Source organism: Erpetoichthys calabaricus, chromosome 8 (genome assembly GCF_900747795.2).
Source record: "Erpetoichthys calabaricus chromosome 8, fErpCal1.3, whole genome shotgun sequence".
Classification (NCBI taxonomy): Eukaryota; Metazoa; Chordata; class Cladistia; order Polypteriformes; family Polypteridae; genus Erpetoichthys; species Erpetoichthys calabaricus.
This window is the reverse complement of record NC_041401.2, coordinates 194,949,154-194,961,937: the sequence shown is the minus strand read 5'-3', so window position 1 is coordinate 194,961,937 and position 12,784 is coordinate 194,949,154. Positions and strand designations below refer to the sequence as shown.

At 38.0% G+C, this 12,784-nt stretch overlaps 1 protein-coding gene across 2 annotated transcripts in view; it reads right to left on the bottom strand.

Moving 5' to 3' along the window:
- epb41l5 (erythrocyte membrane protein band 4.1 like 5) overlaps positions 1 to 12,784 on the bottom strand; it is a 126,604-nt gene that overhangs the window by 68,671 nt on the left and 45,149 nt on the right. For both annotated transcript variants that reach the window (XM_028808051.2, XM_051930313.1), the window contains exons 8-13: positions 10,081 to 10,201; positions 8,196 to 8,283; positions 6,472 to 6,560; positions 6,302 to 6,371; positions 2,826 to 2,995; positions 1,268 to 1,374 (exon numbers count right to left, since the gene is read on the bottom strand). In XM_028808051.2, the coding sequence (XP_028663884.1) occupies positions 1,268 to 1,374; positions 2,826 to 2,995; positions 6,302 to 6,371; positions 6,472 to 6,560; positions 8,196 to 8,283; positions 10,081 to 10,201 (645 nt within the window). The remainder of the gene's footprint in view (positions 1 to 1,267; positions 1,375 to 2,825; positions 2,996 to 6,301; positions 6,372 to 6,471; positions 6,561 to 8,195; positions 8,284 to 10,080; positions 10,202 to 12,784) is intronic.

Genomic DNA, 12,784 nt, shown 5'->3' with positions numbered 1-12,784 from the left:
TTACTTAAGGTGACCAGATTTTCCTGGGACTAACACAGTACTTGAGCAATATGTGACTAATTGGACACTTGGGTGTAGGATGCTGTGGAGACAGGCTGGTTGGCCTACTATGATTTCTGCTTGTAATTAACGTCCGTTTCTTGTTTTACTTTCTAACTGTTAAAATGTCAGCATTAGAATGCAGACAACTACTGTGTATTTTTCACCAGTGTCAACGTTATTTGCACATACATGAACTCTAAAACAGCCACTCAGACCATATACTATGGAATATAATATATTAGCTGACAAATCTCTGACCTCAACTTCAAAAATCAAAACTAGTCAGAGATATTCCTGATGTCACTGGAAGCTGCACTGTACCATTACAAAAGGGTTGAGAAGCACTTTAAATTGTTTCTTAGCTGCACATTCCCTGTCTGAGGGGTGAATTTTACATTAAGTGTGGCTGCACACTGTCTGAGGACTACACTTTCACTTGTACGCAGCTTTAAATAAGCTATTGTCAGCAAGCATTTTAATGCAAACATAAGATTTGAATCCACATTGGTTAAATGTTGTGTCTGTTCTGAATGAGACTGATGAGGCTAGGGATTAAACATGGTGCCTCTGTTTCAGTTCAAAGACTAAATGCACCGTGAGCTAAATGTAAGTGAGTCTACCTCTGAACATTTTGAGCACTGCGCCTCCTGGTGATGTCTGCTGATCTCTCACCACTATGTTCCACCCATCCATGGTGCAGATCCCCACCCTTGTTGTAGACTTTCATCATAAAGCCTCTCAGTTCGAAGATTTGTAGTGTGGTGAATTGTCAGTGGTCAGTTCTGAACCTGCAATCTCCGGCTCAGAGATGAGCGCCTTGAAGTTTGAGCTAAATGGAGACGTTTTATTCATCAGATGCGTGGAGTCCACCTCTTAACATGGTGAGCACTACGCCTCCTGGTGACATCAGATGCTCTCTCTTTGCATGAGCCGCCCACCTTTTCTGCACAGCATCTCCACTACAGCACCTCTGAAAAACTTGAAAGGATCTGTGTGCAACAAAGCTGCTTGAATGAGACATGATGTATTCTTAAAATATGGAACACAGACTTTTTTTTTTTTTTTTTTTTTTATTAAGTAAGTTGGGATCCTTAATTTGTGCCAATACATCAGACTATTTTGGGAAAAATGGGGCATCTGGTCAACTCAGTTCTTCTCCCAAACATTCTCGGTGATACCATATTGGACCTTTTGTGAAAATCTCAAGGATTTTAATAGTACCAACCTCTGTGCTGCATTGTCCTCCTTGAGTATCGTCTGCTAGGTCGCCGTTCAAATGAAGCGGACCTCCTGGCTTTATTGGCTTTTGTTGTTTGGTATTCCGTTTTACCACTAAAAGAGATTTAACAACTATTACACCTGACACAGCTTAACTAAAGGACATGCAAAACAACTTTTTAAAACTCAGATACCAGATTTGTTACAGAATAAGGCATGTTGTAGTGCTCTGCAAATTATCTTGAGCACAAATGTTATTTTTTCCAATTTACAGCAACAGCACATATTCTGCTGTTTGAGAACTGAGCATGGAAGTGAAGCTGCAAGGTACCGAAGGCACTTCAGAAAAACGGGTAAGGACTGGAGAATTTAATGGCAAGACACCAGCCTTTCACTTCCCAAACACTATGGGATTAATTAAATTTAGGGATTTAAAAAGTGTTTGCCAGAAAAAGGTGGAACAGAGGGGGAATAATTTGCCATCAAATATCTCACTGCTGATATGCCAGGTTTGTTAACAGGTTCCAGTGATTTCTGGGCTAGTGTGTCTGCATTAAAGTTTGACAAGAGATTATGGGTTTGCTAGTATAATGTTAAGACTGTAACTGGATAAGTCTAACTCCAATATGCTAAGAAATTGTTGAAGTGGCACAGTTAATTTAGCACCACAGAGCAAACAGGGCCATGGATGAGACAGATCAGCCACTAAATTCATGTGTGTAGCCTCTGTAGTCATAGGTTTCTACTTCACTCCATTTCTTGAAAGGAAGCTCATTTCTGTCCTCTATTAAACTCTTACATTAAATTAATTATTGGTACTAAACAGACGGATGGCATGACAAAGGAAAACAGAAGTGTTTTGATGTATTCATAACATTTATTGGGATAAAAAAAAATAGAGAAATTTACAGAAATTGGAATATTATAGAAATACATATGTACAATTGTTTTGATGAATTTATTGGGATTAAAAAAAAAAGAAATTTAAGGTTTCCCCCTACCCATTCTAGTGATGGGCTCCATGGAGGAGGTTTCACTACCGTCCATTTACTACACAAGTACCTAATTTTATTTTATCATGTTACTCATTGCAGTTTCTAGAAGAATTAAAATGTTCAGGAACTATCAGTTTTGTGTTTTACAGAAGCATATCAGGAGTCACGTTCAACAAGTTTTTCTCATTAAAATTCTGCTTCTCTTGTGGTTCTTCATATAGATTTTCTCACTCAAAATGTTTAATTATTCTTGGCAGACAGAATGTGTCCAGCACTGGAATGAGTGATCCAGTGTTAGTCAGACCAGCACTTGTTCACTGTAAATAGCTTTATTTAAAAGTGACAATTTTCTTTTGAAGAAAAAGGTGCATCACCGTGTGCCATACCGACTTCTGTTTCGTTGTCTACTAGTTTGTGTAAGACAAATTCACATACCTGCAGGGGCTACTGTATTTCGAACCACCAAGTAATCAACTATAGCCAAAGATTTGCATGTTAATGACTTCTTTGACTAACAAAAAAGATACGCAAACAAAGGAAACGGAACATTTAGCTTTGACAATAGCCTACCTGAATCTGAAGCGGGATCCCAATCGGATGAAACCATGATGGGAAGAGCTTTTTTGCAGTGGGCCTCTTAAACGGAAAAAAGCATGATGCTCCACAGCACACTTCCATAAGTGCTTGCAGGCTTTTGGATGGTCCATTCGAAACACAAATGTGTGCTCCTGCTCTTTTCCCTGTTATATTATCGGTAGAGAGAGGAGGAGGGGGGGGGGGGGGGGGGGGGGGGGAAGACAACACATCAGTTGCTCGCTCTCACACAGATTCACTATGCCTGTTGAAGTTCTGCTATCTTCATGTAGTACTAGGGTGTTGTACCGTGTTAGCCATTATGAATGTAGAGAAAAGCCAAGCAAAATCACACCTTTCATTGGCTAACTAAAAAGATTACAATATGCAAGCTTTCGAGGCAACTCAGGCCCCTTCAGGCAAGATGAAGAAGGGGCCTGAGTTGCCTCGAAAGCTTGCATATTGTAATCTTATTAGTTAGCCAATAAAAGGTGTCATTTTGCTTGGCTTTTCTCTGCTATCTTCATGTAAAGACTAGTGACATAATACAACTTATCAGTTCCTTTATCTCCGAGATAAATTTTACATTTCCCACACTTAAAATGTCAGTCTATAAAAATAATTGTAAAGGTATGCTTTTCAACAGTACCTTCAACTTCAAATTATAAAAGATGAAGCAACATTTCGGTTATAAGAGGACTCTAATAAATACTTTGAGTGTCAGAATTTTAATTTACACCTAAAACCTAACAAATATAACACACAGCACCTGAAGTCTCTTTTCATGTGGTCTGTCTTTACAATACATAACTCATTATGCTCTTTTAGAATTAGCCACCATTTTGTTGATTTAATAGTATATTTCACCCTTTTGGCCTCTTGTCCAACTTCAAGAAGCAACACTACTGAAAAACAAAATGGTTTCATTTAAGTTTTCCAGTTTAACAAAAGCTGGTAGATTATGAATTTTAAAAAAAATGAAGTAAAATCCATTTTCTCCACATTAAACTAGTGCCCGCTTCAGCTCCAATGTCTAACTAATAAATATTTACACTCATAAGTAACATGTTTTAATGGATTTTACAGTACTGAGGCGTTTTTATCGTTCATTTTCTAAACACATCTTTCCTGCACAAGGTTGCAGCGGAAAGAAGAGCAGATAAGGAAGCAGCCCTGACAGATACCAGTCTGTTTCGAAGCACAATCAAGCATTCATTGGTGTAATCAACCTGACAATATGACTGAAGACTGCAGAAATTTGGTAGACAACCACAGAGACGTGAAGGTAACATGAGCTTCAAACAGAATTGAAGAGAATTTAAACTTCAGCGTAGCATCATTGCCACTCCGTCACCATGCGCATCAACCAAAAATTGTGGAAGAAGGTTTTAAATTATATACCCAAGCGGTGTAGTGAAAGTGGTCATCCTTGAAATAGCAAGTTTAAGTATGCAGAAATACGCCATTCGTCAAAACCTGACAGTACTGTGATTAAAGTAAAATGAAAATGAATGCAGTCTTTATGTTTATGAAAGAAATTAATGTGCAGAAATGGAACTATACATTCACTATATAAATAATTCAAACTATAGGCAGCAGACCAAACGACTCACCTCAACTCACTGAAAGAGAACATTATCTTTACGCAGTATAATGTATTTTTTTTTATTTTACTTATTTGGACACAAAATATTATAACAAAACAACTGGATCAGACGAATGAGAGAGTAAGATAGGCTTCTTAAATAATTCAAAAAGAACTCAACATTCAACCTCCACCAGACAAAGAGACTGATATAAATGGAGAACCCCATCTAAAAGAAATCATCTGTTATTGTAAAACAGCCAGGGAAGTAAAAAAAAAAAAAAAAAAGGTTACACACAAGCCAGGCAGGTTTACTTTAGAATTCTTGCTAAATCCTGGAAAGTTTTAAACAGATCCTTGTAAAAGAGAATTTTGATTTTGTTCAACTTGAGATAAAATGGAACATCATTTTCCTACTGAGTCATAGAAGGTGGATTAGGATTCTACGAAAACAGAAGTCCAAATGCAAGTAGTGTGGTTACCGATTTTTCAATCAGAGTTAGAAATGCAATTCTATCAGCAAATAATGAGCTACTCACACAGTGTGTGGAACAGCTGTACTCATTTCCCCTGAAAAAATTCCTAACAATTGCACACGTCAATATTTATTTCTCTCAGTAATTAGCACTACTTTTTATAAAGTTGACAAAGTTCAGTTTTATAGTGCGCTAAGCCTGCAGCTCCAAATTCCAGAAATACCTCAGGTGGTATTGACGGTTTATTGTTTCTCAACACTGCTGCAAGTCAGACAGCAAACTGCCATCCAAGTTAAGAATTCCAGGAGCAGGCATGTCTGACTCTTATGCCTCAGTATTGTATGTGTTCAGAAATTTTATCAACCTTGCTTAAAAAGAAATATTTTTAGAGAATGAAGAATAAACACTACTCAAAGGGTGCTTCAAATTTTACAATTTTCATGAACTTTACAGCATTACTTTCCTTGTACTTAAGTTAACGTAAATTATTTGGTGATGGTGTGAACCTGGCTGCATCTACTGAATCTCCCTGTATGGCCTTTTGGATTTTGCTCCACTCCCTTCTGTTTTTCTATCAGACTGGACTCAGCCGATTTAAAAAAAATAAATAAAGCTGTGAGGTTTAATTCTCCTAAGGAACGCATCCCAGGATCCTCTCCGATTGGACACATTCTAAGGGATGATCTTATAATGCCATAGGGCAATGCTCTAGCATGACGTTCCTGTACGACTGCAGTCTGTGGCACTTCACATGCCTTCATCAGTTATTTGGCTTTGCTCCTTTTGGTATTTTTCAGATTTGGTGCCTTGTTTAGCTCTACAATTCTGGGTTAACTCATTTCTCATTTGTTTGTATCTTATTATTCAAGTGTTATTTGGTTTGCTGTTTAATTTTGTTTCTTTTTATTCTTATTTGTTTTTTGTTTCTGGGTACTCTTTTTTTTTTATAGTATCTGGTGAGGATTTTTGTATGGGGCATTCTTTATTGCCGTCTCTTCCATTAGTTACCTTGATTTTACATTTAAGGGATTCTTTCCTTCAGAGTATTTCAAGTTTAACTGTTTTTGTTATTTCTTTTGCATTCAGAATTAAGAGAGTCCTATGTAATGAGGATTTTTTGCTTGTTTTAATGTATTATTTCACATAACATGCAAGCAGTTTGGTTTCTGTCAAATCAACTAGCTAATAAAATACTATCTGGGTTATTTCTGACTTTAAACATTTCATTTTATTGGTTCAGCCTGTATTGCTGTGGCTATAAATTCCAAATAATGATATAAGTTCTCATCATAATTTATTGTATTTATTCCAACATAGGTAAACTAAATTCAGATTTGATATGTTGACACTCAAGTAACAATATTTGTTATAGCAGCATTTTTCATAAATGACACGCCAAAACATTGCTTTACCTGTTCGTCATCTTCAACCACCACCAAAGTAAGTTTATTTTTCCTGAAGTCTAATCTGGTTATTTTGGGCCTATAAAGAATCATAAAAGAAGCAATTATAGTTGCAACACTTATTTTTTTTTTTTTACTCATTTCACTCAAAAAACATTTACTTATTAATTCTACTTTACCAAAAGAAAAGGCCGATCTTCGTCTCTCCCTCAAATACCAGGACTCCAGTAGGGGTCAATCCGAGGCTATACTCATTGCCATCTCTGGCCTGAAAGAAACAACATTATCACACATATTTTGCCTGGTGCCAATAAGTACCACAAATTTAAAAACAAAAAAACACAACTACTAGTAGACAGAAAGAAATCTCAGCTTCACTCGAACCATTCTCTCACAGAAAAATGTTAACACTCCTCTATCTTTAGATGAGCTAAACAGTGTACTGAGTTTCATAATCGATGCTCAAACCTCCAATGTCATCCAATGGGCCCCCAGTCTGGTGTGCCTTTGCCAACTCTTCAGCAAGCTCAGTGGGGCTGATTAAAGGAATATTTCACCCAAAATTGCTTTGCGGTGGGCGAGAAAAATTGTAATCATGTATTTTCATGGTGGACACAGATAAAAACTTTGACAGAATGACCGTCTAGGGCAGGGGTCGCCAAGTCCGGTCCTAGAGGACCACTGTGGCTGCAGGTTTTCATTCTAACCCTTTTTAATTGAGTTCCCCGTTTGTGCTGTTAATTAAAATTCTTCATTACATCTTGCCTGAAGAAGGGGCCTGAGTTGCCTCGAAAGCTTGCATATTGTAATCTTTCTAGTTAGCCAATAAAAGGTGTCATTTTGCTTGGCTTTTCTCTACATTCATAATGGCTAACACGGTACAACACCCTAGTACTATTAAAATTCTTGTGAATTCATTTTAATTGAATTGCTTTTTTAAGATTTGTTCTCCTGAATTTCGTAATCGTTCCTCTGAATTGCTTCATTTCTTTCCTTACATGGCACCCAAACAGAAATGAAATGTGAAGTGAGGGAGCCAACAGAAGACCAGCTAAGTCAGAGCCTCAAACTCCAACCAGCTGCTTAATGAGGTGCCAATTCCTGTTAATTAAACCAGTTCTTTAGTTTCATGGCTTGTTGCTGCTCTTGTGATGCATTAGCAGACATTTCCAAAATTGTTGATTTTCTCTTTCTAAGAGCACTGGTCAAGTGTTTTGGGGACCTGAGCAGATCGACATTTCTAAGACCTTATTTCTCAGATATTGTATGATGGACACCAGTTGTTTTGGCTCATTTTGAATCTCATTATTGTTTGGCTGCTAATTAAGGAAAAAGAAACAATTAAGGGCTCTGAGTCTTCAATAGCAAGTTAAATAAAATTAGTTCTCAAAAGAAGTTAATTAGCAGCAAAAACAGGTCACTCATTAAGAAAAGGGTTAGAATGAAAACCTGCAGCAACGGTGGTCGTCCAGGACCGGAGTTGTCGACCCTGGTCTAGGGCAACTCAAGCTGGACAACAACAGACAATATCAAATACATCCATAAAATAAAAATTTCATGGTGCATAATCCACATGTCAGTTATTCACTCATATGCTCAAAATGTGCAAAATGAAAGCATCCTTCAATAAAATTTTGTTAAATAAATGTTTTGGGAAAAAAAATCAGCACATGGCACATACAGGAAATGTAATTAAAATTTTTGCTTAATATAGTCTACGCTGAAAATGACTAACCAATGTGCCATAGTAAGAATGCTGAAATATTAGAATTTCTGGAAATTTAAAAAGGTCCAGAAATTCAAGAAATTGACCTTCTATGTGTTTCACTAGAAGGAAGTAACATTAGTTACAACTGATAAATACAAAAATACACCACATAATCAACATTTATTGCTCACTTACCTTCACAGTGTGCATATCTACTCCGTACATCTCTAACCACTTGGCTTTATTTAAGTAATTTATTTCAGCCTGGGCTGGCATTTGGCCCCTAAACATTACAGAAAAGATAGTAATAATTAGTAGTTAGTTACTTCCTGCAAATGGAGCAAAAGAGAGAACAGGTATGAGGTTTTGAAGCAGGCAGTTAACGGTCACTATTACAAGCAAAGCATTAAGCATAACCTTTAATGCACTGCACAAACATTAAGACTCGCATCACTCTCTAAGAAATGATAAATACAAATGTAAACATTTAAAATTGTTACAAAATTAAAAACAAAACTTTTTTTGAACAAATGAAAGCAGCTTAAAACGTAAGAATATGCAGCAAAAATGACAGGCTGCATGCCACTTTGTGTTAAGTAGATAAAATGGCTTTGCCTTTACACCTAATACAGTAGTGAGAACCTCAATCCTCTACTCTGAAATACCATACCATTTTTTAAAAAAAATATCACTTTCCTTTCAAAAATCCCAGTTTATCAGCATGCATCCTCTTCATCTTACTCCTCAAACATTTCTCTGTGGGACTCCCACTGATCCACACTGCCTTCATTGCTCTGTAATGTCCTGGCACATTACTTCACATTTTGGAATGTTCCCATTTCTCCTTCTGGTCCTTATTTTCCAACTCCTTCCTTGACCCTCTCACACCCGATTTATTTATTCTCCTAGACCTCAATATTAATTTCCACAAAGGGAGAGGATCACCCGATTGGGTATAACTACAGTTAAGAACTCTTTTAACTGATTTCCAGAAGTCCAGCTTGTCCCAGCAACTCAATACTTCGAGGTTTCTACATCACAGATTAATGGGACATCTTAGAAATGTGTGCCTGCCACCTTACTGGTGGAAAGCCCAGTGGTCTATGACATGGAAATCTTCCATTTTCTTTAATGAGTGTACCTTTTAACCTTTTATTTTTGTTCTGGTGGTTGGGCTGCAGTATTTACTCATGCCTGTTTAGTCTTTATTAATCCTCTTTTTTAACATTCTCATCAAGGGCCTGGGTGGAAGTGAGGCCATTTCTTCAAATTGACCTATTGCTTAGTAATGAGGCTCAAATGTCCCTTTTCCCTAGCTACACTTGAAAACTCACTACTGTGGGATCTGAAGGGATTCCCAGGCCATCTGGTCATGTACAAAAAAAACCTCCATAGAGAGGTACCCATATCAGATGCCTGAAACACCTCAGCCTGCACTTCTTGATGGTGAGGGTCAGTGGCTCTACTCCAAGCCTCTCCAGGAAGTCTCTTGCTAAAATACAATACAATTCATTTTTGTATAGCTCAAAATCACACAAGAAGTGCCGCAATGGGCTTTAACAGGCCCTGCCTCTTGACAGCCCCCAAGCCTTGACTCTCCAAGACGACAAGAAAAAAACCCTGGAAAAAACCCTTGCAGGGAAAAAATGGAAGAAACCTTGGGAAAGGCAACTCAAAGAGAGACCCCTTTTCCAGGTAGGTTGGGTGTGCAGTGGGTGTCAAAAAGAAGGGGTCAATACAATGCAATACACAGAACAAATCCTCAATAGAGTATAAAAATAAAAATATTACAAGTACGGAGCAGAACCTGCAACCCAGTCTTAGATAAGTGGTGGAAAATGAATGGATGGATAGCTATTGTTCCTCCAAAGATAGATAACAGTTTAACTAAATCCAAATTAGATCACGCGTTAGAAATATATTGCAATAATTTTGAAATTTGGACTTCTCTCTTGGCATCAACATTGCTTTAGGCAATTAAGCTGAACTTGAATATGGAGCGGTGAGCACAGGACAAATATTGTTAATTAAATCCACTTTACAAGCTACTGATACAGAAATACTGCTTTGTTATAATAACCTGCATTCTTTCCACTTTTCATAGATTTCCAGCTCCATGTCTTCTGTTTGCTCTGGAATAAAGCGGAACTCAGATACCAAGTCTGGACCATGTTCTGCAGGGTCACAATCACCAAGCTCAGCTGAGCAAATGGGGAAGAAAAAACAAAACAACACAACACACATTAGTGGTGGTTAGTAGATATCAATGTAGTCCGACTCCGAGGTGTATCTGAATCAATAACCCAGTCATGACAATTTAACAGACAAAAATAACAGAAAATCCACATCATCTCCTTATTGACCTGAACGACCAAGTTCTTGGATATTACATGATAAGGCTGTCATGTTCAGTCACCGTCTCTGAAGTACTACATGATTCAGGACAGTTCACTTAACACATGTTTTATAATAAAAAAAAACCACAAAAACATACATCACATATAAGCAAATAAGTAACGGTATTGTATCTTTACATTTGTGTCTGACTTGGATTGACTGCCTTGTTTTTCCTACTGCCTTATGTTTATGTGAATTCTACCACCTAATACACAGATTTATTTGGCGTATTCCACAGACTGAACTACAGCTCACACATTCTGCCTTTTGAATAGCCGCCATCCTTGTTTCTCTACAGAGTCAAAAGATAGAAACAACCCTGGACGGGGGCTCCTTCATACTGGGCTATTAAAAAAACTTTAGTGTAAAGAAACCCGAGTAACTGAATAGAAAGTTCAAAACCCCAAGTACATCAGAAATGAACTTCAAGCACTTCATAATGCCAGAGAGAGAACAGGAAATTGATCTCCAGCTGCAGAGATTACCTTTCAACATTCTTTACATAAAATATTTAAGATACTCTTTTTTCAGTCTGCCAAACAACAGGTAAGGCAACACATACCCATTATGACCCCGTAAAGCTGGGGTAAATTCCACAGTTTTGCGACTATGAAGTTTTCTATATTGTAAAACTGGCACTCTTTCACTAGATCAGCCAGAAAAATGTATGCTTGTATTTAAAATATCTAAGATGCCACAGGTCATACAAATCATGTTTTGAATGTTTCTGCATATAATATTAACTCACTTATCGGAAATGAACAATATTGTTAGCAAAAGTTTAAAACCACAGAGGGCAGCTAAAAAAAAAGTATGGCTTTTTCAAAGTACTGGTGGTCTGCTTGACGGACGCCTGGGGTTTACCTGCCCGAGTACGGGTATGAGTGCTATGGAAGATTTTTTTTTTTGTGTAAATACGGCTTGGCTACTTTTGCATGCACTTGTTTGTAAACCTGTTAAGATTAGGTAAAGGCTTGGTTATGCTGTATACATTTAAATTCCTTAATTTGCTTAATGATTTTAGGGACATTAATGGTTTCTGCTGCAGGGGATTTTTAAGATTTTTTCTAGTGTAGATCTATGAATAAGATGAGGAGTGGAGGACGACATGACTTGTATCCATTTATAAGCAGAAGGGCGATATTCAGGATTGTGGAAAATAGAGGGATAAATCTGACAATTAAAATTTGAGAAGGGGAGAACATTCGTGCTATAACCCTGTGTCTGCGTGGGTTTCCTCCCACAGTCCAAAGACAGCGATCCTAAATTGTCCCTAGTGCGTGCTTGGTGTTGTGGGTGTGTGTGTACACCATGTGGTGGGCTGGCGCCCTGCCCAGGGTTTGTTTCCTGCCTTGTGCCCTGTGTTGGCTGGGATTGGCTCCAGCAGACCCCCGTGACCTAGTAGTTAGGATATAGCAGGTTGGATAATGGATGGATGGTTATAGCAAGAAGGTTTAAGGAGGAGACCACCACAGCAGAAGAGCAGTTTAGTTTATGCCAGGGAGAGGAACAACTGATGCAATCTTTGCATTGAGACAGCTCATTTAGAAAAACAGAAAGAACTGCATATGGTGTTTGTTTATTAGGAGGAGGCTTATGATAAACTGCCACATCAAGAGGTTAGGAGGTGCATGTGACCAGGCAAGTGTGTGAGGATTGTTCACAATATGCATGAGGAAGTGAGGACTCGGGTTATAAAAAGTGCTGGGGTAACAGACATGAACCCAGTTACAACAGGTCTGCACCAGGAATCTTCTTGAAGTCCTTACCTCTTTGATCTTGTGTTGGACGTGTTGAGTCATGGGATAAAAGACCAGTCTCCCTGGTGCACGCTTCGTGCTGATGACATTGTGTTGTGCAGTACCACAAAGAGAAAGCGGAGAGGAAGCTGAAATAATGGAGAAGGGCTTTGGAAGACAGAGGACAGAATATGAGGTTTAATGATGATCAGGACTCAGAAGGTGGTCTGCATGGAGAGCTATTTAAAAGAGTGGATACATTTAAATATCTAGGATCAGTGGTAGCTCAAGATAAGAAAATTAGATGCAGAGATAATCCACAGAGTAAAGTGTGGATGGAACAATTGGAAGAAGGTATCAGGAGTATTGTGCGATCTAAGAAATAATGCGAATGTTAAATGTAAGTTTTTTTAAGGCAGTGGTGCAGCCAGAAATGATGTCTGGAGCTAAGATGTGGGCAGTAAAAGAGCGTAGGAGAAGAAATGAGAATGTAGAGATGGATGTGTGGAGTTACAAAAAAATGAACAGAATAAGAAATGAAACAAAAAGTGGGAGAGAAATTACAAGATGGGTTGAAATGGTATGGACACTTGATGATGAGAGACAGAGGAAATGTGGGCAAAAGAGTGATGGGAATGGAAGTACAGG